The following is a 19,796-nucleotide window of genomic DNA, read 5'->3' as shown; positions in this document are numbered from 1 at the left end:
GGTGCCCCTAAGACATACTTTAAAAAAAAAAAAATTTCCGTCTCAAAAATAGCCTGCGTCTTAAATTAGAGTACAGTATAGTGATGAGTGTATTAAAAATCGTGAACAAAAGACGTAACTACCCGAGTACACAAGCACCAACGTGACTGACTGCATAGAAAAGACGAACCAAAACGTTCCTACCCGATCTCGACTCATCCATGACATTGTCACAGACGGTTCTGGCATGTACCTTTTGTGCTATAAGTCATTAGATCCTTTTGCATGGAAGGCCTCGGTTGCAAGGGTGTGCAGTTCGTTGATGGACCCAGATTCATTTAAAATGTGTTTGCCTACTGACAATGGGAATGTGAATGTAGAGATGGGAGCCTAGCTAACAAGATTTGTTTTTGCAGGTATCAGGCTTTTAAAGACTGTCACCCACACCTGTGAGCAGAAACTGACCCAAGACTGTCACAGCTACTGGAAGCAGGCTGATCTTTGGGATATAAATTGAACATTTGTGAAACTGCAACAAATATTGTAATGACTGTAATGTGTTTTAAAGAATATAAAATAATCAATAGAAAATATTGGGTAGCTTTTGTGCACAGTCTGTGAAAGAACCTGCTGGAAGGAGTCAAACTTGGCAGGCTCTTATCATAAGGTCTTGTTCGCATATTCCAGTTTTATGAGAAAAAGTCGCCACTTTCTTTTGTTGCTTTACTTTAATTACTTTCGAATAACTGAAGGTAGGAGTATTAGAAAATGCTTACGATAGTGTCTGATATTAATCAAACACCAAAAAATCGTCCAAAAGGCTAGGATGTCAACATCTGCTTCAACTGGATTTTGTATGAAAAGAAAAAAAGGGGTCAGACTTAATTGAGTAAAATAATATTATATACAAATAACAGTATTATTGTTGAAAGAACATATTACAGTTAAAAACAAAAGAATTTCAGTACTAACTGACTGTCATAAAACTGTAATAATTGTACTGTTTTAAAGAATATAAAACTAGCATAAATAATATTGTAGCAAATTATGAATAGATTACAATGATCTGAACTACATTAAACTAAGAAAAGTGTTAAATGTTAGAAAACAATCATGTTATGTGCCTTTGTTATTAGTGCACATACACTCTTGGAAGCTGGTCAGACTTAAATAGGGTTTTCCCTATCTTTAAAGTAATAAAGACTATAGCACATGGAAGCCTGTAACCTTGAAAAGAAGCAGGCCTCTGGGGGAACTAAACACAGAGGCTAGGTATTGAAAATGACCAAAAAGAAAAAAAAAAGTAACCCTTTCTAGCCAGAACAAATGTTTAAAACTAAAAAAGCTATGTTATACCTATTTGATTTTATTGCAACTAAGCACAGAGGTTTTAAAATAGTATATTGATCTAATAAAAAATAGAATATTTAAACTAACAAGTATTTTTGCTTGTTTAAGGCTCTACTGTAATACAAATAGCCTGTAAAAGCAGGAGAGAGCACTTAATTTAATCAATTTAAGAATTAGTTCAGTCTTTGTCTCTAACTAAACAAAAAATCTTTGACATTACAATATCCATTAAATTAAAGAATATGTTTAGTTTATAGAAAGGTTTTACTGCAGTAAAAGACAGGAATTGTTGGAACATTAGAGAAAGTGTAAACTGTATTCAATAATTTTAGTACACAAAAAACCTACAGAAAAATAGTCCACCCTTATCTGCTCAAGCAGAGCGGTGCTAGACATGGAAGGTTCTTTTTGGCAGTGAGATTTACTTGTCATCTGCAGTTGCAAGCCCAGTGCATGAATGATCCACTTACAGGACTCTGAGACATCTTTATATCCTCCTAAATGTCTCCCCTGAGTTTAAGAGTGTGATTAGAGTATATATATATATATTTAAATAAAAAGAGTATGTGCTAATCTGACAACATACAGGCAGCCATTTTCAAAAAAGCATCACTAGCTTCTTGAGGAATTCGAAGAGAAGTTTTTACAATTTCAGCATTTCTAACAATAAGAGCTAGAAATGCTGATCAGACTCCTGTATTTTTCAACATGCCAAGCAATACCACAGTTCACAAATTGGGAGAAAAACAGGTTGTTTTAGTTCACATAGTTGATTGGCTACGGGTTTGGGTATATCTTGGGGTGTTTCGTTGAGAAGCTTACAGTGTTATGTACCAGCTAAGTGAATAAAAAACAAGCACATATTATATATTTCTAAAATACAGTTTCCTGAAATTCAATGACAGGTGCAGGGAAAACCCAGGGACTTCACAACAGTAAAACCCTGCAGTCACACAGCATGACTAAAGGTGTGAGCTTCAGCAGCCTCCTAGCACTGACCTGGCTAATCTGAAGCAGGTTTTTGGAAAGCCACTAAATAAACACTTCTTAATTTCAGCCTTTATTACATTTCAATTTAATTTTCAAACATTTGTAACATGAAGGTAAGGAAAGTCATTATATATATACACATTAAAGCCCCTTTCACACTGGCATGCTCTACCCGGGTCAGGACCCGCTGTCATGCGGGTTGGCTAGGCAATTTCGCACTGCTTTTGATAAAGCAGGGTTGACCTGGGTGACAGACTCAAGTGCACAATGCACGTATCAATGCCCCGGAAGCAGCTTGTTATGGACGCTTCAACCTAAGCTTCTCTGGATTGAAACCGAAGGCAAAATGTTGATCAGGGAAATAGTTTCTACATCCCTGCTGCAATCTGGCTCATGCTGTGTCTCAGTCAGCACAAATATGGCTAAACAGAATACACAGAAATGTTCCTTGTAGAAGTGAAACCTTCACGCAGGCGTGGCGTTGTCTCGTGAATGGCCATCGTGCATTTTGTCTCGCACACCCTGGGTCAAAGCATGTCGACCCACATCTTGTGGCGAGTCGCTGGGACCCGGGTCAACCTGGATACAACCCAGGTACGTGGTTTCACACTACAGGGGACTGTGACCCAGGTAGGAGTTCCAGTGTGAATGGGGCTTAAGTTGTTTAGTCTCTATCATGGATATGGCCAGAAATTAATATGGAAGTGAAACGGTTAATTTATACTGGACAACATCTGTGAGAATGGAATGAGCACTGCTGTGAACCAGCTGTAAAGATATACAGCCCTATTTCTAAAGCTTTCATGAAATGTATGCGAGTAAAATATAGTTTCATAACAAGGAAACGTCCCAAAAATACAGTTAATTACTGAATGTGGTCTTCATCAACTAGAAAACAAGTCACATGACCGCAATTTGAGACTACGCAGAGTGAAAAGCTTTTATACATTAACAGAGGAGTTTTGCTTACACTGAAAATATGCATTTCAGGCAGATTATGAGATATGAGCTTTTGAAAAAGTGCATGGGAAAGATTTACAAAATAATATAATGCTTTATGAAAATGAGTGACATCAGCAGGGATACGTGGGACTGCAGACAAAGGTTTGCCTGCCTGCAATTACTGCCCATACATTTCCTCTGCTTCAGCTGCCTGCTTGAGCTAAATAGGTGTAGGAGATCTCCTGTCAGAAGAGAAAATGGTCTCCCCAGTAATACGACAGTTTGTGCCATACTGTATGAGAATGTTATATTACCTCAGGATTACATTTCAACTATGGTGCATCTATCCACAGAGCTGCTTTTCAAAAGCACCATGTCAGAAGAAGCAACTGTGATTAAGACAACTGATTTTATGTAGCGTTAGCACTAAATAACTGCACGCAGTTATCAGTTATTGCAATTTGGAACTATTTAAAAGTTGCTATAAGCATAGCAGTGCCATAATTAAAATGTAATCCTAGGGTTAGTGCAAATAATTATCAGTTTTATAAAAGATGACCAACCGATGCTGGAAAAGTGTGTGGGCGAGCTGTCAAATTCATAGCACACTGGTTCTTTAACAAAGAGAAAAACAAAAATAGCTACGTGCGTCACTAGTCCTTGATTGCTTTAGAAATGTTTCTTAGCACAGCTAAATTCAAAAGTATGTTGAATGCTTTGGGGTCAAAGCCATACTCCATTGCTGCTTTTGAAGGTATGGAATGTGCTACTATGTTTAACAAAAGCTTCTTTATTTTTTTTATTCAGAAATGAAATAACTAAAAATACAATAATAATACCACATACATTTTCAATTACAATCTTGGTCTTGCGTAACTCACCAGGGATCTTTCCGCCTCTTAAATTATTGTAATCTGGTTTATGCAAAATATCAATCTCACGTACCAAAATGTTTGCGCCGAACCCAGGAGGAGCTTTCTGCATGGCTTGACAGGAGCCGTTCTTCAGCTGGAGGAAGCCTCTTCCAATTAGTGAACTCCAGAATAAAATCAAGGGCTTCATCACATACGGAACGAATCCTAAGCAATTAATACGAAGAAAAAAAAAAAAGTATGTTGGTAAAAGACATCCCCACCAAGAAATTAGAGCTATCAGTATGATGAACAAGGTGATGACCATGACATACATCAACAGTATGAACAGAACAGTATAGAATCACAATCTATCAGTTATATACACAAATGTAAGTGTGACATGCAGAGCAGACGGACACCCCTATGTATCTCCAGAATCTGATATTCTCAAGAACTGATGCTACATAATGTTAACCCCACGTTCCATCCCAAATGGATGAGCAGTTTTCCAGATATATGGAAAAATGTAAACGTACAACCATCTCCAATCCGTCACCAGGGATTACCTACCTTTGGGTGTTAAGAATCTTTCTACTGAATCAGTACAAATGATACCGTATATTAAGTACCAAATAATAAGAAACATGAGTAGGCCAGAGCTTTTAGGTTTGGCAGGTCGCATTTTGGGGTCCATAAGAGGACAAGAATGATTTGTATCATTAGCCTGCTAGATGTAAACCTTCAATATAAGACCCTTTCCCATAAGTTGTGGTGAAGGTTTATAACACTTGTATATATTCCTCTTCCATACAGTAAATCATGATCACCTGCTCTTCAGGTCAGAGCTTATGCAGTATAATTACAAAACCCATTGTATCGCTCATCTGGACCTCTGATACAGTATCTAAGGTAAGATTACTCTGATGCACTTTAAAATACGTGAGCTCTCTGGACCTACACTTTCACATGATACAAAATGCAAGTTTATGAATAAAAAACACATTCGCACTCAAATTCTAATGATTCATGCATTATCCGGGGCTACTGATCTCTTCCACCTCAATCTTTGGATTGCTTACTCTCCAAAGAATATGACTCGCATGCACACTAACTTCAAGATTTATTATAAGCAGCCTTTAAATAAAAAATAAAAAAATAAAAACAAAATAGCATTCTGTCACTTAGTCACAATATTACATAATAAAGCAGTCAATAGTACAGGATATGCTATAAAAAAAATTAAAAATCTTTATATTCAAACAAATGATAATTATAAGAAACTGCAGCAAGATACCAAGATCGTTCCTGAAATGAAACAATCAATCTGTCTTTGTGACTGTACTGTTCGTCTGCCTTGACTACAGTCATGTAAATCGGACAGACCGAGAACAGTTTAATATCCTTTTCAGAAAATATTATAGTTTACGAAAAATGAACAAGACTTGTTAGACCCTGCTGCACACAGTGTCTATATCAGAGCCTCTCAACTGTACTCCTATCAGACCAGTTTTTTTTTCTGTTTTTTTTTTTTTTTATTGTAGGATACATACAGTTACTACAGCTACAGACTATCAGTATGTATCAGTAATAATATAAAGAAACTTATGAATTGAATTAGAAATCTTCTCTTTTGTGTTAAAATGTATTAAGCCATTAAGAAAGATGTTAAAACATGCGTCTAACTGTATTCCTAAATTTATATTTAGTACTAGTGTATGATTGAGTATTTAAAAAGTTTCAGGCTTCTGTAAAGTCTTTCATATTCATGCCCACAATTTTAACTCCAAATGTTGTGGAAAATGAATACAAAAATATATGTTGAATTTCTGGTTTAAACTGCAACTACTGGCCTATTTTGTATCTGCCTGCATAATGCATAGACAGGCAAATTATGAATTTACGAATGTGACTGGGTGATTGAAGGTCTCCAAAAAACAGTTTCACAAACGTTAATGCTAGGTTAGCTTTCAACAAGATGCGAACACTGCATACATACAATCATGTCTGTTTTAATTGAAATCCAAAGGTAGTAGTCAAGACAAAAAAAAGATTAATTAGTGTGGTTTATAGAAACATTTTAAAAACTTTTATCCTATGAGATGTATTCCTCTCCTATGAGTTTTGTGCTGCAGGACTACAGATAACTTTCGGGCATACACATGAAAACTTTTCTACTTTCAGCCACACTGCAAGCACACCTCCCACTTGCATTCTTACTGGGCCTTTCTCAGCTGACAGATATTAAAGGTGGGTGCAGCCTAGGCAAAGGACTGTTGTAATTGAACTAGCAGAAGTACAGATAACGTTCAACTTTGGAATAGAGGGCAGGAGGGAATGGGAAAAAAAAAACGGACTCACAGGCTTGAAATCTAAACCTAGTAAACTTCACATTGATTGACCTATTAACATTTTTTCATGGGTGAAAGTGGCCAATGATCATTTTGACAAACTCCTGGGGCAAAACTAATCCTTTGGCTGGGGGTCTATGGTATCTATAGGTGAGTGTTTCATTCTAAAAGCAGTACAACAATTCAGTGTTTTAATCAATGTCAGAAGCAATAGTCCAACAATTTTGTGTCTCAATCATAGGCACCTAATTTTGTTAAAAAGTGGGAGGTAAACTGAAGGACTAACTGCAGAGTATAGAGAGGCACCTTTATTTTAATTGTACTTGTTTTTTTTACAATTAAGAAGCTCTAAGAAACCAAGCAAACCTTGCTGTTGTGAATTTTTGTTTACGACTGTAAGTCGCCCTGGATAAGGGCGTCTGCTACGAAATAAATAATAATAATAATAATAATAATAATAATAATAATAATAATAATAAAGTTATGGTTTTAGTAATTGCAAACCGACAAAATTGGGGAGGTGTTTCAGCATAAAATGTTCAATATGTACTTACTGAGCACGCATTCATTACAAATACATGCAAGTAGCACCAAATGTCATAACCACTACCAATGGCATCTCTACACAGCGTTACATCTAGAACTCCCACATACAGTTTATTAAAGGAAAGTGTTAAAACAACAAAGAAAAGCAAGTACTGTTCTTTTGAAAGTAAGTATTACCTAAGTAAGGCAGTTCAAAATACTTGCCATGTCAAAAGCACTGGTTTACTATACAACTTTGTGCAATATATTTACATTGTACTGTCCTGTGTGTTTTAGATTAGTTACGATGTATCATGTTTTATATCACATTGTACTGTATGTTAAATTATTTTAATGTTTTTTGCCTTGTACAGTGCTCCGATGCCCCCCATTTCTACACAAATCATTTGAATGGACCTGGTAAAGGACATTTTGACAGAATTCTGTCTACAGACAACTTTTGTCCATGTATTTTTTATGTCGAATGAAATGCCATGGATTGATTTTTTATTTATTTTCAATATTAGACTTTTTTCTGCTTCTAAATGTTAAAACATTAATTTGCTATACAGTTAGGTTGAAAGAAAAGCAGGCGAGGTAAATCTGATTGTGGCACTTTATTTCATGGTATAGTGAGCTTGTCTGACACCTTCCAGTTAATTTTAGCAATGTAAACAGGCCATTGCGACAGTATGAGCGGTACATTATAAAGCTGTACAGCACAATCATTTTTTAATGGAATATAAATCAACCACATGCACAGCTAGCATTTACTTTCTATTTTCTCTCCCACATTTTCGAAATGAAATTAAACGAGCCTTTAAGCATTAGTTGTGTTACTATAAATGTGAAATGTACTTTACTTTGTATTATTCTATGTTGTAGTTTGCAGCCAATAAATCACCTTTTCTGTATAAACTTCAAAGTATGTGAACAGTGGCCAAATTAATCTAACTTTCCACTACGTGCATCCAGGATATCGACACATGTGCCCATTGGTACCACTTGTGATGTGGATTAATTGGTAGACCACCAGGCCAATGAAATGTAAATTAAGTATTATTTTAACCTTTGAAATAAACAAACAATAGTACCTTTTACAGCTGCATATCGAAGTTTAAGGTTACATAAAACAGCAGAGCATTTTGGGAATCAATTTAAATATAAACACGCTCGGTTGTGGGACAGCGTAGACATCTTACACTGGGACTTTATATAACAAATCCAGGCTGTGCTTCAACGCTGTTGGAGCGAAGACTACAAAACAACCAAACAAAAACCCTAACTTTAATATAGGATTACTATCCTTTAACACAGAATTATTTCATTTAGATCAAAAAGGCCTTTTTATACCCTATTTGGTGAAGCTTTCAATGATCGCAGGAGGGGTCACTTTGACATTGACTGACACTACATTCAGCCACGTGTGACCCATTGGGTTAATTAATGTTTTCCAGAGAATTTGATTTATATCAAGAGACTGAATACAGCTCTGTAGAAATCGTCCTTGACTTTACCTACAAGTAATGGTCAGAACAGTAAATTATGGCTGATTTATAGTGTAAACCATCTGTCTCAAATGCTTTATAAAAATAAAAAAAAGAGTACAAAGACTTCTTTTTTAAAATGCAGGTTCAGAATAGTTTTTAACTAATGAAATAATTGAGAAGCAGCTGTCCTTTTTAATTATTTATCTTTTTTTGTTTTGCTATTTTCTGTGCTAAGCAGATGAAGCCACTTCAGGTCTCAGCTCTTAATATGCTAGGGTTCTTTCACTGCATGGAGCATAAGAATTATCTGCGGGCATGAGTTGACCATTTTAAATCAGGCCTTATAAATGATAAAGATATGGTTGCCATGGTAACATACATTATTATATGAGGTCCACAGAAAATCAGGTGAATGTCTCAAAAGTAAAAGTACTGTTCCATAAACAAGAACTAGTTTAACAAGTGTTAATAGAAATAGAGGCTTGAGATAATGGACCTCAATACCTCACACACGTCTCCAGTCTACTGCAAAAACAATGAGATTGTTTGGTTACCATGTTTCGCACAGAAGGAGCAGAGGGTTGAATCCAGCCCGCAGAAGGTGTGGAAGCCACTCTTTGTACCGATGCTGTACATGTGAAGTGCTCCTTATGACGTGGTACCCAGATGGCAGCGGGTACCCCTGTTTCAACAGAGACCGGAAGAGGGCCATGCGCTCTTTCTCCAGGCAGGAGCAATAATGCCTCTCTAAAACATGAGCTCCAGACCTCAGGAGAATGTAAGCCAAGTCAGAACATCTAGCAAGAAAAAACAGAGAACCAAACAAAGGAGGTTAAGTACGACGTATAAATAAGTAGAATTAAAATGACCTTTCAACCCTGTTGGCCTTCAGATACAGTTAAATAGTTTTTTAATAGTTGTAACATTTACCAGTGTAGTGAGAGCATTGAGTCTGAAGTATGAAGTACATTCATATGTAGTTTAAAAATACATTATATAGAACAGTAATCATGTTTTTATAATTTAAATAAAAATACATGTTGTTTATTTACACGTAATTGATGATGCTTGCACGTAAGCTTGCATTGCAGCAGTACTAACTGCAGCGGACTGAGGCAAAACAAACTTAATTTAACAGTCATTGTTCCAAGCAGGTTATCAGTTATCAGTCACCGTCACCGTCACCACCGCAACATGAAATTACACTTGTAAAGTGACCCCAGAGATCGAATCAACAGTCGCTTGCACATTTTGCATTCAACTTTTGTTTTGGTCGTCTGGGCATTTAACAAAAAAAATCCCAAACAGCAGAGAGGTTTCGAGACATTTCTTTCAATACAGGTTACACTATACAGCGCTTTGCTGTTGAGATGGTGAATGAAGAAATTTGCCTCTGGTTAACATGAGCTGGAGGCAGGAGGGATGGACGGTGCTCAGTTCTTTCGAAATTAAAATGATTAGTGTTAGCGTATATTTTTTATGTTTCAAACATTTTCTACCATAGCAATTCTCTTATACTGTATTGTACACTAGGTATTCAGTACATATTTTACTGAAGCAGTACAACTGCTTAGGTAACAAATAATTAGAGGGTTGCTTGCATGTAGGAGTTTAGAATAAGCTGTTAAATATATAAACACCAGATTCTTGGCAGGCCGGATCCGGCCCATGGGCCTTAGCTTTAGCACATTTACAACTTCCACACAGAAATAATTAGCTCTGCTTAAACTCATTCTTTAGGTCTGAATCCCTGACATAAATTACAACAGTTAAGCATGAGACAGGGTTCCCTTCTCTGAGAATTCAATTCATCTCCAATTTTGCTTGCTCTAGTTCCAACAGAATATTAATTCCCCAGTTTTTCTTCAAGACAGAGCCTTCCTAATCGCTGAACAGATGGAGACTGACAGACAGAGTTGCAAATTCCTTGCAGATGACATGCCCATGCCCTTCTGACAGAGTGTGGAATCCTTGAAAACCATAACAACCCAAAATATCACACAAACAAACAAGGCTTTCCCATTTGTTACAAAGTAGAATAGAAAAAAATGAAAACAGTAAACTTCAGTAAATTATTCACAGTCAAAAGTGTGTTCTTTAACCCTTCCACTATGGCGGCACTAGAAATCATTCATATAGGAACGATGATGTAACGTTGACGTTAGACGCCAATTAAGAGTTTTTAAACAACCATTGGTTGCTTACCAAATGACCAACATCTCCAAATGCTTCAACAACCAATCAGGGATGGTTTTATATACGTTCAAAACTGAAGTAAAGTTAGATAGACAGAAAGCTAGACAAGTGAGTTTTAGTTTTTTGTTTACTGTCAGTAGATTCGTCAATCACAAAAGTACAAGCTTACCAGAAATCATATTAAATCGCCCAAAATGTTCATAAACCCAAAAAGAAATTAACAAAACATTAACTGTAGTGAAATTTTCACAGGAAAACGTAAGGGATGAGACTTCAATCAAAATGCATTTCACTAAAGCCCCAGGACAATAAAGATACTTTTATTATGAGGTGCAGCATTTCAGTATCTTAGGTTTCGGTTTCAATTACCTTATATACCATTATTTTAAAGCGCAGCACTACCGGAGAGCATACTAAATTGCTTTACATAACCAAGAATGCTTACCGACCCCAAAGAAAAAAAATATGTTTTACAGAAGATGTTGATGAGGTGACAGATCTATCTGATAGCAAAAGTCTTCACATTGTGCACCTGTCAAACAATTTGGTGTAAAATGAAAACAAGACACAGTATTTACATAATTCTTTCTGATCCTAGTTCCTGAGGGTTGTGGCTACCACTGATAATTTTACAGTTTTCAGGTAAGAGATCACTAAATTGCACTCATGAGGACATTTCTAAAGAAAAATGAGTTTGAATTCATTTTAAAATCTACTTTTTTACATTCAAACTACATAATCATAGGGTATATTTCATCACAGAGTGAAAACGTTATTCCCAATCTTCAGACTCTCAGCTGTTTCGAAAGGTATAATACGGTAGACTCAGGGGATATTTGTCCCAATACAACAAACTGTACAAATAGTACATGCAAATAAACCAATTATTATAATGAGCATCATAATGGGTACAAATGTACTAACACATGTAACTACAACATGCAGACAGAACCTGACCACAACTCAACCATTGTTTTAAAAGTCTGGAAATGGAACCTCAAACAACGGGACACCAGGAAGTGGGACACCAGGAAATGGGACAAACTAAAACGTGCACATTGGACTCAAATTATGTGTGAATAAAACAGTATTTCCCATTTGTTCTGCTTGGCAGCTTTGTCCCTACACTCAGTCTAATCTGCTGTGGGACTCAGAGGTTATTAGCTTAGAGCTATGTTAAGAGCACCACCAAGAGGCATACACTGCAAGTCTGTGAGAAAATACAGTACAGGAAGAGTAGAGTAATCTGCTCTGCAGCTACAGCACAGCACGAAAGCCCCCTACCCCTAGTGTTCCTTTGCACAGAAAACGCCTGCAGACGTCTCCAAATGTCCCTCTAAATAATCATAGTAATAAAGATAAATGTTATTTGCATTTGAATATTGTATTTACTGCTGTATCTTTTCCTGTAACAGCTTATCACTTTTATCATCGGAAAACAGATCCTTCCGTGTTAACAAGAAACAGCATGCCAATTGGCCTAGCAGGTAAACAGACCCTTCAATAATAAACAAACAGCTGCCTTAAGTTCTAATTTCTGGAATACAAATTTTGTGATGCTGTAGATCCAGCTTTTTTAGCACAGCTTGCTACTAGATGTTACAACTGTCATCAAGAATGTGTGGTGCACATTTAAATGCAGGTCTCTCCAACAGTATCAATTAAGAGCTAAAGTAGCATTCCTATTTTTAAAATGTCGTTTGATCAAACTTAAGAGCTCAGTATCTACTACAAACTGAAACACCTCGCTTATTACATGATACTAACATGCGTGGGCTGCTGACAATTCACAGCTCCTTGATTCTGCACGTTGTGGGCTATGGGTCAAAAACGCAAGACCCCCCCCCCCCAAAGCTTATTTTTCACACTAATTGATGAAAATAAATTACATGTCTTGTTTGCTGTGCTGACTCAATCTAAAGACATCCATCCCTAGTTCTGAGCCAGAGCAGTCATGGTGTACGACTACTATATTGCATTCTGCATCTTTACACCTGGGTTCATATCAACCACCACCCTATGGAAGCATGGCTGCCTCTGCACGAACGGTGCTAATTGGATTGAACCTCTAGGCAGATAGCAACCTGTAGTGGCTATATCTGCCCTCAGTCACAGGCTTCCCCATTTCATCTGATTAAACATTGTTACTCATTAGTTGTTGTAGGTGTCTGTCACTGTCAGGGTGGGGAGGGTGTGTGTGTGTGTATGAAGCCGCTGGCAGTGCAGACTTTTGGCTGACTGGACAGCGCACATCAACCAGCAAATCAGTGCTCTGAACATGCTCTGCAAGAACGCACTCACTGTGACACTGGACCTCTAATGTTTCCACTTTGCTTCACCTTTAGACAATGTTACTGTAATTAAACAACGAAGGAAATGTGAACCATTAGGCATAACAAACTGTGCAATGTACTCCAGTAAGCCTCCAGAAATTATTGGTGGCGTAGTGTTTCTGACTTCATGTAAGTATGTAAACATTAACTAAATGTTCATTCAGTTAATGTATATGTACTTACATGAAATAATTAGTTTGCATAGTTGTTGAAGATGACACCCTGGGATCCTTCAAGAAGCTGCTTGATGAGATTCTGGGATTAATAAGCTACTAACAACCAAACGAGCAAGATGGCCCAAATGGCCTCCTCTCATTTGTAAACCTTCTTATGTTCTTACTGTCTGTTTTTATGGGACCAGTCATGGGAATCAGTGTTTTTAGGATACTGTGACACTGAAAATTCTCTTCATAACCCAATGCTTAAAGGAGCCTTGCATGTACTATGTTGTAGACTGTAGACTATGTTTCAGGTTAAAATTAAATACAAAGCCTAAGCCCATAGATCAGAGAAGGTCTACACACTGTGCCATTGTTAACTGGCTTGGGTATGCTCTTTACAAGTCAAAAAACTAAACAAAAAAAGTGATACTAAGCGATAGAAATTAAATTGCAATTTTAAAAAGTCTCTGCTGTAGTGCTGGCGATGAAGAAGGAAGATGCATCTTCAAGAAAAAAGAGAATTCAAAGAGCCCCAATGTCACAAGGAGCATAGAAAAGCTCCAGCTGCGTGGCTTGTGGACTTGAGATGTATTTTTCTTCTTCTTCTTTTTTACAATGTTGAGTCTTGGCAGGAATTATACCGTGAGTTTCCAAATCTCAGTCATACTGGCAGCTTCAGTATCATATTCTGTGGTAAGCTGCAGCTGTTATGTTGGGGAAAGAAGAGTTTAGATGTATGCCACACACACCAGGGAAGTTGCCCACCAAGCATCTGATCTAGAAACAAGCACTAACAAGCAGTACCCGAGTGTGCAATCATAACTGTTGAGCTTCTCAGTTTATATCAATTATACAGTGCTGTTTTGAGGGGTGCTGTGGTGTGAAATGGGACGATATGCAGGGATGGTGGGGAGCTCTTTGATCAACAATGTTAAGCAGCAAAATGTGGTAGAGTAAGAGTGTTGCACATGCATCTCCGTCTCTGCATGTACATCACATGCTACAAAGCTTTATCATTTTATGAAGAGAGCTGATCAAACGACACGTAAAAACCGCCATTAGGATGCTTGTGAATTACAGAGGCAGCAAGGCGTAGTAAGTTTGGAGGAGTGATAACAGCACAGTGTTCCAAAGCCAGGGTTTTGTGGATCTATGACATTCAGTCGATAGAAAGACAGATGCACCCTGGAACAAAGCGCACGAGTTGCCACGCCCCTGGTGGAATGGGCAGTGAGTTTTTCTGGAGGGGGCTTGCACATGAGCAGTCTTGACGCTGTCCATAATCCATTTAGCCTCTGCTTAGAAAGGGCTTTACCATTGGACTTAGCCCCAAAACAGATTAAAAAAATAGTTCAGACTGTCTACAATTCTGTGTTCTGTCCACATAATATGCTAGTGCCCGCACTGGGCAAAGAATATGGAGCTGCCACTCCCTTTCAGACTGGAAAGGAGACGGATGGAAAGCCTCCAATTCCACAGACTGGTTGATGTGGAATGCATGGTCACCATCTTGAACCTCCGTCGACTCACATACAGGTTGACATCCCGCTTGGGCACCAGGAAGTACCTGGAGTAGAACCCCTCTTCCATGTGACAACACCACGGCGTCTCATGGGTCAGTGTTTATATGGTCTCATGACAATGTGCTATGGTGCCCTTTAGTGATTACAATTAATATTTTTCTTGTGCATGATAAGAGATGTAATTTCTTTGCAATCCCATCAAGCTTACTACCAGTCACGTCTGTAACGGTCACATCCATAAAAGTCACGTCCATAACACTAATTTGGGCACTTACTATTAAGAAAGGGTCCACATTTTTATTCCATAACATTTTAAAGTTAGCTTTGCTGAGAAAATTTGAAAAAAATATAATGTATTACCCAACTTTTATAAAATCTTTATCAAGAAAATGTTATGGATGTGACATTTGGTTTTAATTAAACACATTTGAATCATTTAAAATATTTTCCTCCATCGTGGATTCGAGTACCTGCAAATTGTGTGCGTCTCCTTCCTTCATTTTCCACCGTACGCTACAATATTAATTTGGCTTGTGGGCATTGTAAATCATTATGGACCCAGACAACCACAATATAACAGGGTAGAACTGTATTTACAAATGTATAACTAACACATTTATCTTACCATTGATACCTAAAATGTATGAAAGTCAGACTTCTGAAAATGTTGCTTTTTTATTCTTTAACAGTAACTAAATGGCTGTTAAAGTAAAGGCACAAACTGAACAAAAATAATGCAGCATGCAACTTTTTGTTTTTCGTGGCCATGGTCACTTTATCATGGAATTGCCCATTTGCAGTATAGTGGAATTTGAACTTTTTAAAAGCAACATCACCTTTTATCTATAAACTTGCCCTCTTCAGTCCTTTAACCTTTCTCAGTCCTCCTCCATTGTGCTGCACTGCACTTCTGCCTCGGTTCCTTTCCTTTGCTGGCAGTGCTTTTGAGGCACCTTCCATGCTTCGCATGGCCAGTCGACTAACTAACCATGAATACTGCTGACTAGTCAGCTCCTGAGGATCATGGGTCATAAAAGCCCATTATAAGATTTCCAAAAACTAAACAAAAAACAAACAATCAAACACACACCACAACAACAAAACGTGTTTACTCGACTGTTTTCTTTTAATAATAAACTCACTTTTCCACCTGCCATGGAAAAAACACAGCACAAGTTCTGAGGGCTCTCTGCAGATTTCTCTCAGCAAATTACTGGGAGGAAAACCGAGTCAATTCAGTGCAGCGTACCATAGGTGTTGCTGTTTTTTTCTGCAATGTTACATAAATAACACATGGGAGACGAGTTGCAGTAAACACTTAAAGCCAGTTACTCGGGTACACGTGACTGCATACACAATTGAGGATTTCAATTAGTTTTGGTGCTCTGCAATTTTAACTTCTCTCTATCCAGGCTGTAGGAGGCTTTGGCTGTAACAGTAAAACCAACATCTTTATACAATCTGTTTGGGGAAAAAAAGGCCTCTACCCTGTGTTCCCTTGAAACACAGCCTGCTATTGCAAGAGGAGTATATTCAGACTAAAAAGACTGTTGCAGCATCACTAAGGTTGCTAATTTATTAAAAATATCAAATCGTCAAGAAGAGTCAAGTTTCTTCAGATAAGAGGTGGCCTGGTTTACTGTCTCTGACTGACCAAAACAAATACAACAAATCCTCCAGAGTCATGAAACGACAAACTAATAGACAGCAAGCAGAACAGGTCATCTCTGTTAAAAGAACAGGAATGCAATTGCCAAGTTTTACTTAATGAACTAAATATAATTTCTAGCTGTGCCTAGTACTTTATGCTTTAACTGTCAGTTTTTTGCAGGGCTACGCCAGTACGGCAGCCAATTACGCAACAGCCACAGCAGTTACCCTTGACAAAGTAAAATAAACTACCTACCTACTGCGACTCGCAGGGTAAAACTTCATGGGGAAACTTGGGTAGCCACAACTATTCCAATTATTTGAATGTCATTCTACTTATCTACTTAGCTTCTTGATAGATTGGGAACTATACATAGTCAAAAAATGGCAACAAATCTTCCAGTTCTCCATGCTGAAAAAGCAAAACATGAAAAATAATAATAGTAATAATAATAATAATAATAATAATAATAATAATAATAATAATAATAATTTTAAAAAAAAATCTTCATTAGGTAAAGCCATTTGTTTGTAGCACTTTTTAATATTTAGTTTTATATAATTATAAACCATGGCCACTAGATAAAAATAGATACTTAGGAAGTGAACCTGGTCCTGCGAACTAAATGTATTAAGCTGCGATTCCACACGTTCACTTCACCAAGCAAGCTGTCTGTACAGGCTCATCGTAGTTTAATGAAATGTTTTATTCCAACACATTTTCCTCCCTGGTAAGACGCAATACGGAATTCATCATCAGTCATAAATGCAACACAGACTTTATTTGTATGTACCAGTGTTGAAATTGTATTCATATTGCAAGGCCTCATGCTTACACTGTCCACAGGGAGCTTGGCTTTGTTTTCAGGGCACACAATAAAGCATGCAAGAAACACAGCTTTAGTCTCTCCCTGAGGCAAGAGTTCTTTAAATAATAAAAAAAAAGACATTGATAAAGAAAACCATCTGACTAAAACATTTCAAAATCAGGGATCAGCCATATGCAGTAAAGATGTTTTTATAACTTGCCCCCTTTTTCAAGATATCCCTTTATTCTAACTTTGCCAATCTTGTACGTGTGAACTGTTTTAGTCACGTATTAAACTCAAACCAATACAGCCCTGGCTGACAAACTGTCGCCTTGAACACACTTCACAGGAAGAAAATAGGCTCATTAAAATCTGCCTGTGGCATCCACTGGAAAAGAAAAAAGAATCCTAATTTAGACACTACTGGGATATACTGTATGTTTAGCTGGATACAACAAAAAAAAAAAAAAAACACTCAAACTATCAAACTTTCAGTCTTTGCAATATGGATTGAGACTGCTAATCCCCTTATCTTATATATTTAAATGCCCATTAGAGTGCACTATTAAAGCCTGGATCGCACTAGAGAATGGATACTACCGGAAAAAAAGAGACCAACACATTTTGCTACCTCGTCCTTCAAACAAAACAAAACAAAAATAGGAAAGAAAAAAAAGAAACCTGAACTGGCTATTGAGCAGCCCAATACTATATTAAATCACACAAAAATTCTAAAATCACCAGATTTCGATTCTGGGAGAGCTTGTAGAGGATGGTGGCAGATCCTCCTCCTCTACTTTTTACTGGAAAATTAAACATATATTTTTAAACATTTTCATACAGTAATTTGTGAAGATGTCCATACCGATCAGAAGCGATCTCAAAAGTCTTTGATCTGTCACCCAGAAACCAGAACCAAGTTAGTTTGCATAAGATTGAAATATGAAGTCTGAATCTCAATTGGTTTCTAAGATATGACGTGTTATCTGAAATGAATGTCATCAAGTGAAGATAAATAGAAGCAGTGGCATGGCATATGCACTCGATAGCTCAATGGTAAAAGTGCAATTTCACGAGAAGGTACATTCAAATGCAACAAATATAAAAACATGGATCACCAAAACTTGGGGAATCTCTTTCTAATAAAATGACTTATTTAAGCAGATATGGCCAGTAGAAAGCAGTTTTATCATCAGCATACCAGAACATGAAAACACAGATGGGCTGGCTACCTACCTTACTGTCACAGCTAAAAATGCATTTAAATCAATTTAAGCCATTTAAATTAAGCTACTAAAATGCCTGCCACTTCCATTTTAGAAAGACCATTTTAAATGAAAACAATAAAAGTGAACTAATGGGAAACAGGATTCCCAAAGGTCTCTTCATTTCCTACCTATCCAAAAGCAAGCTCCTGCCAGATAGATAATGCTTATCAAACCTAATTCAAGTGTCTAGGAAATGTAATTGCAATTATATTTTACAGGGATCTCCTTTATAGAGCATGCCTTCCCATGGGACTGTTCAGCAGCAAACATCTAGGTGTCCAAAAGCCTCACACCTGCAAGGTCTCCGTGGATCTCATGGTACATTATAATACAGCATATTTTAACATAATAGCTCCATGCTTTGATGCAAAAACAGAAACAACGTTTCAAGAACCCAGCGCTTCAAAGTTATTGCAGTACAAGATCATTCCATAAACCTTTTTTTTGCACTTTCATTAGCTACATGACTCTTAAATGTGCAGTTTTGAAAGATGTTTTAGAAAATGCATATTTGTAATTAAAAATAAATTAATAAATGGAATCTGGTACTACACTAATAGTGTTCAGTTCCCATGCCTTATTCTCGAGAAATGTGTTACAAATGCACTTCTTAGGTCATTTCGCCATTTGTCTTCTGGGTCAAAGCAGGTGACTAGCTGAAAACATGCCACTCAATAGGGGCCACAGCTGGTTGGTAAATGACAGAAAAGAAGCCGTTGAAGGAGTGGGGACAATTTGACTCTCCAGGTTAAATGGCCAAGGAAGTACAACAGTATCTGAAAGGATGGCTTGCAAACAGAGATTTAACCTTCACTTAAAATAGTACACCATTACTTTAAATAAACATCAATGATTCTTCAGAAAAGCTCTGAGCCAATAAGAGATAGGGGTTGTACCTATAATTTCAAACATTTAGTAATATATTCTAAATAAAAGGTGAAGCCCGAGCTAAAGTTCCTTATAAAATGAATAAAAACTCAACATTGAACTAGAATGATTGCAAAAACCATAGAAAACTGGGTAAAATAAGACATTGGAAAAGACATGCCTTTTAACGTTTAACATTTGTGACACTTACGGTGTGGAAATAGCAATACAAAGCGGTGATAAGCAATTGAACATTGGGCATTCCTGGGCGTTGGGGCTGTAGCCCTCTCTCAGAAGCATCTTCAAGCATTCCTTGTGACCTCCATTCACCGCAGAATACACAGGGCTCACTTTCTCTTCTCCTGTATCACCAATCCGATCAGTGAGAGGGATCAGCAGCTCCAGTATGCTGTTGGAATATAAGCTTACATATTAAACCAGGGTGTTTAAGAAAGACTCAACTCTCTTGCTATTGGAGTAGCAGTATTTTGACATGTTATGATTTTAATCT

General features: G+C 37.2%; 1 protein-coding gene across 1 annotated transcript in view; it reads right to left on the bottom strand.

Moving 5' to 3' along the window:
* The window catches only part of LOC117403236 (ankyrin repeat and SOCS box protein 3), a 53,296-nt gene that overhangs the window by 8,733 nt on the left and 24,767 nt on the right, over positions 1 to 19,796 (bottom strand). The window contains exons 6-8 of the mRNA XM_034005233.3: positions 19,497 to 19,694; positions 9,033 to 9,275; positions 4,207 to 4,340 (exon numbers count right to left, since the gene is read on the bottom strand). Coding sequence (XP_033861124.1) covers positions 4,207 to 4,340; positions 9,033 to 9,275; positions 19,497 to 19,694 — 575 coding nt within the window. The remainder of the gene's footprint in view (positions 1 to 4,206; positions 4,341 to 9,032; positions 9,276 to 19,496; positions 19,695 to 19,796) is intronic.

Source organism: Acipenser ruthenus, chromosome 5 (genome assembly GCF_902713425.1).
Source record: "Acipenser ruthenus chromosome 5, fAciRut3.2 maternal haplotype, whole genome shotgun sequence".
In the NCBI taxonomy this organism is placed as follows: domain Eukaryota; kingdom Metazoa; phylum Chordata; class Actinopteri; order Acipenseriformes; family Acipenseridae; genus Acipenser; species Acipenser ruthenus.
Note: the sequence above shows the minus strand (reverse complement) of the source record. Positions and strands in the feature narration are given on the sequence as shown.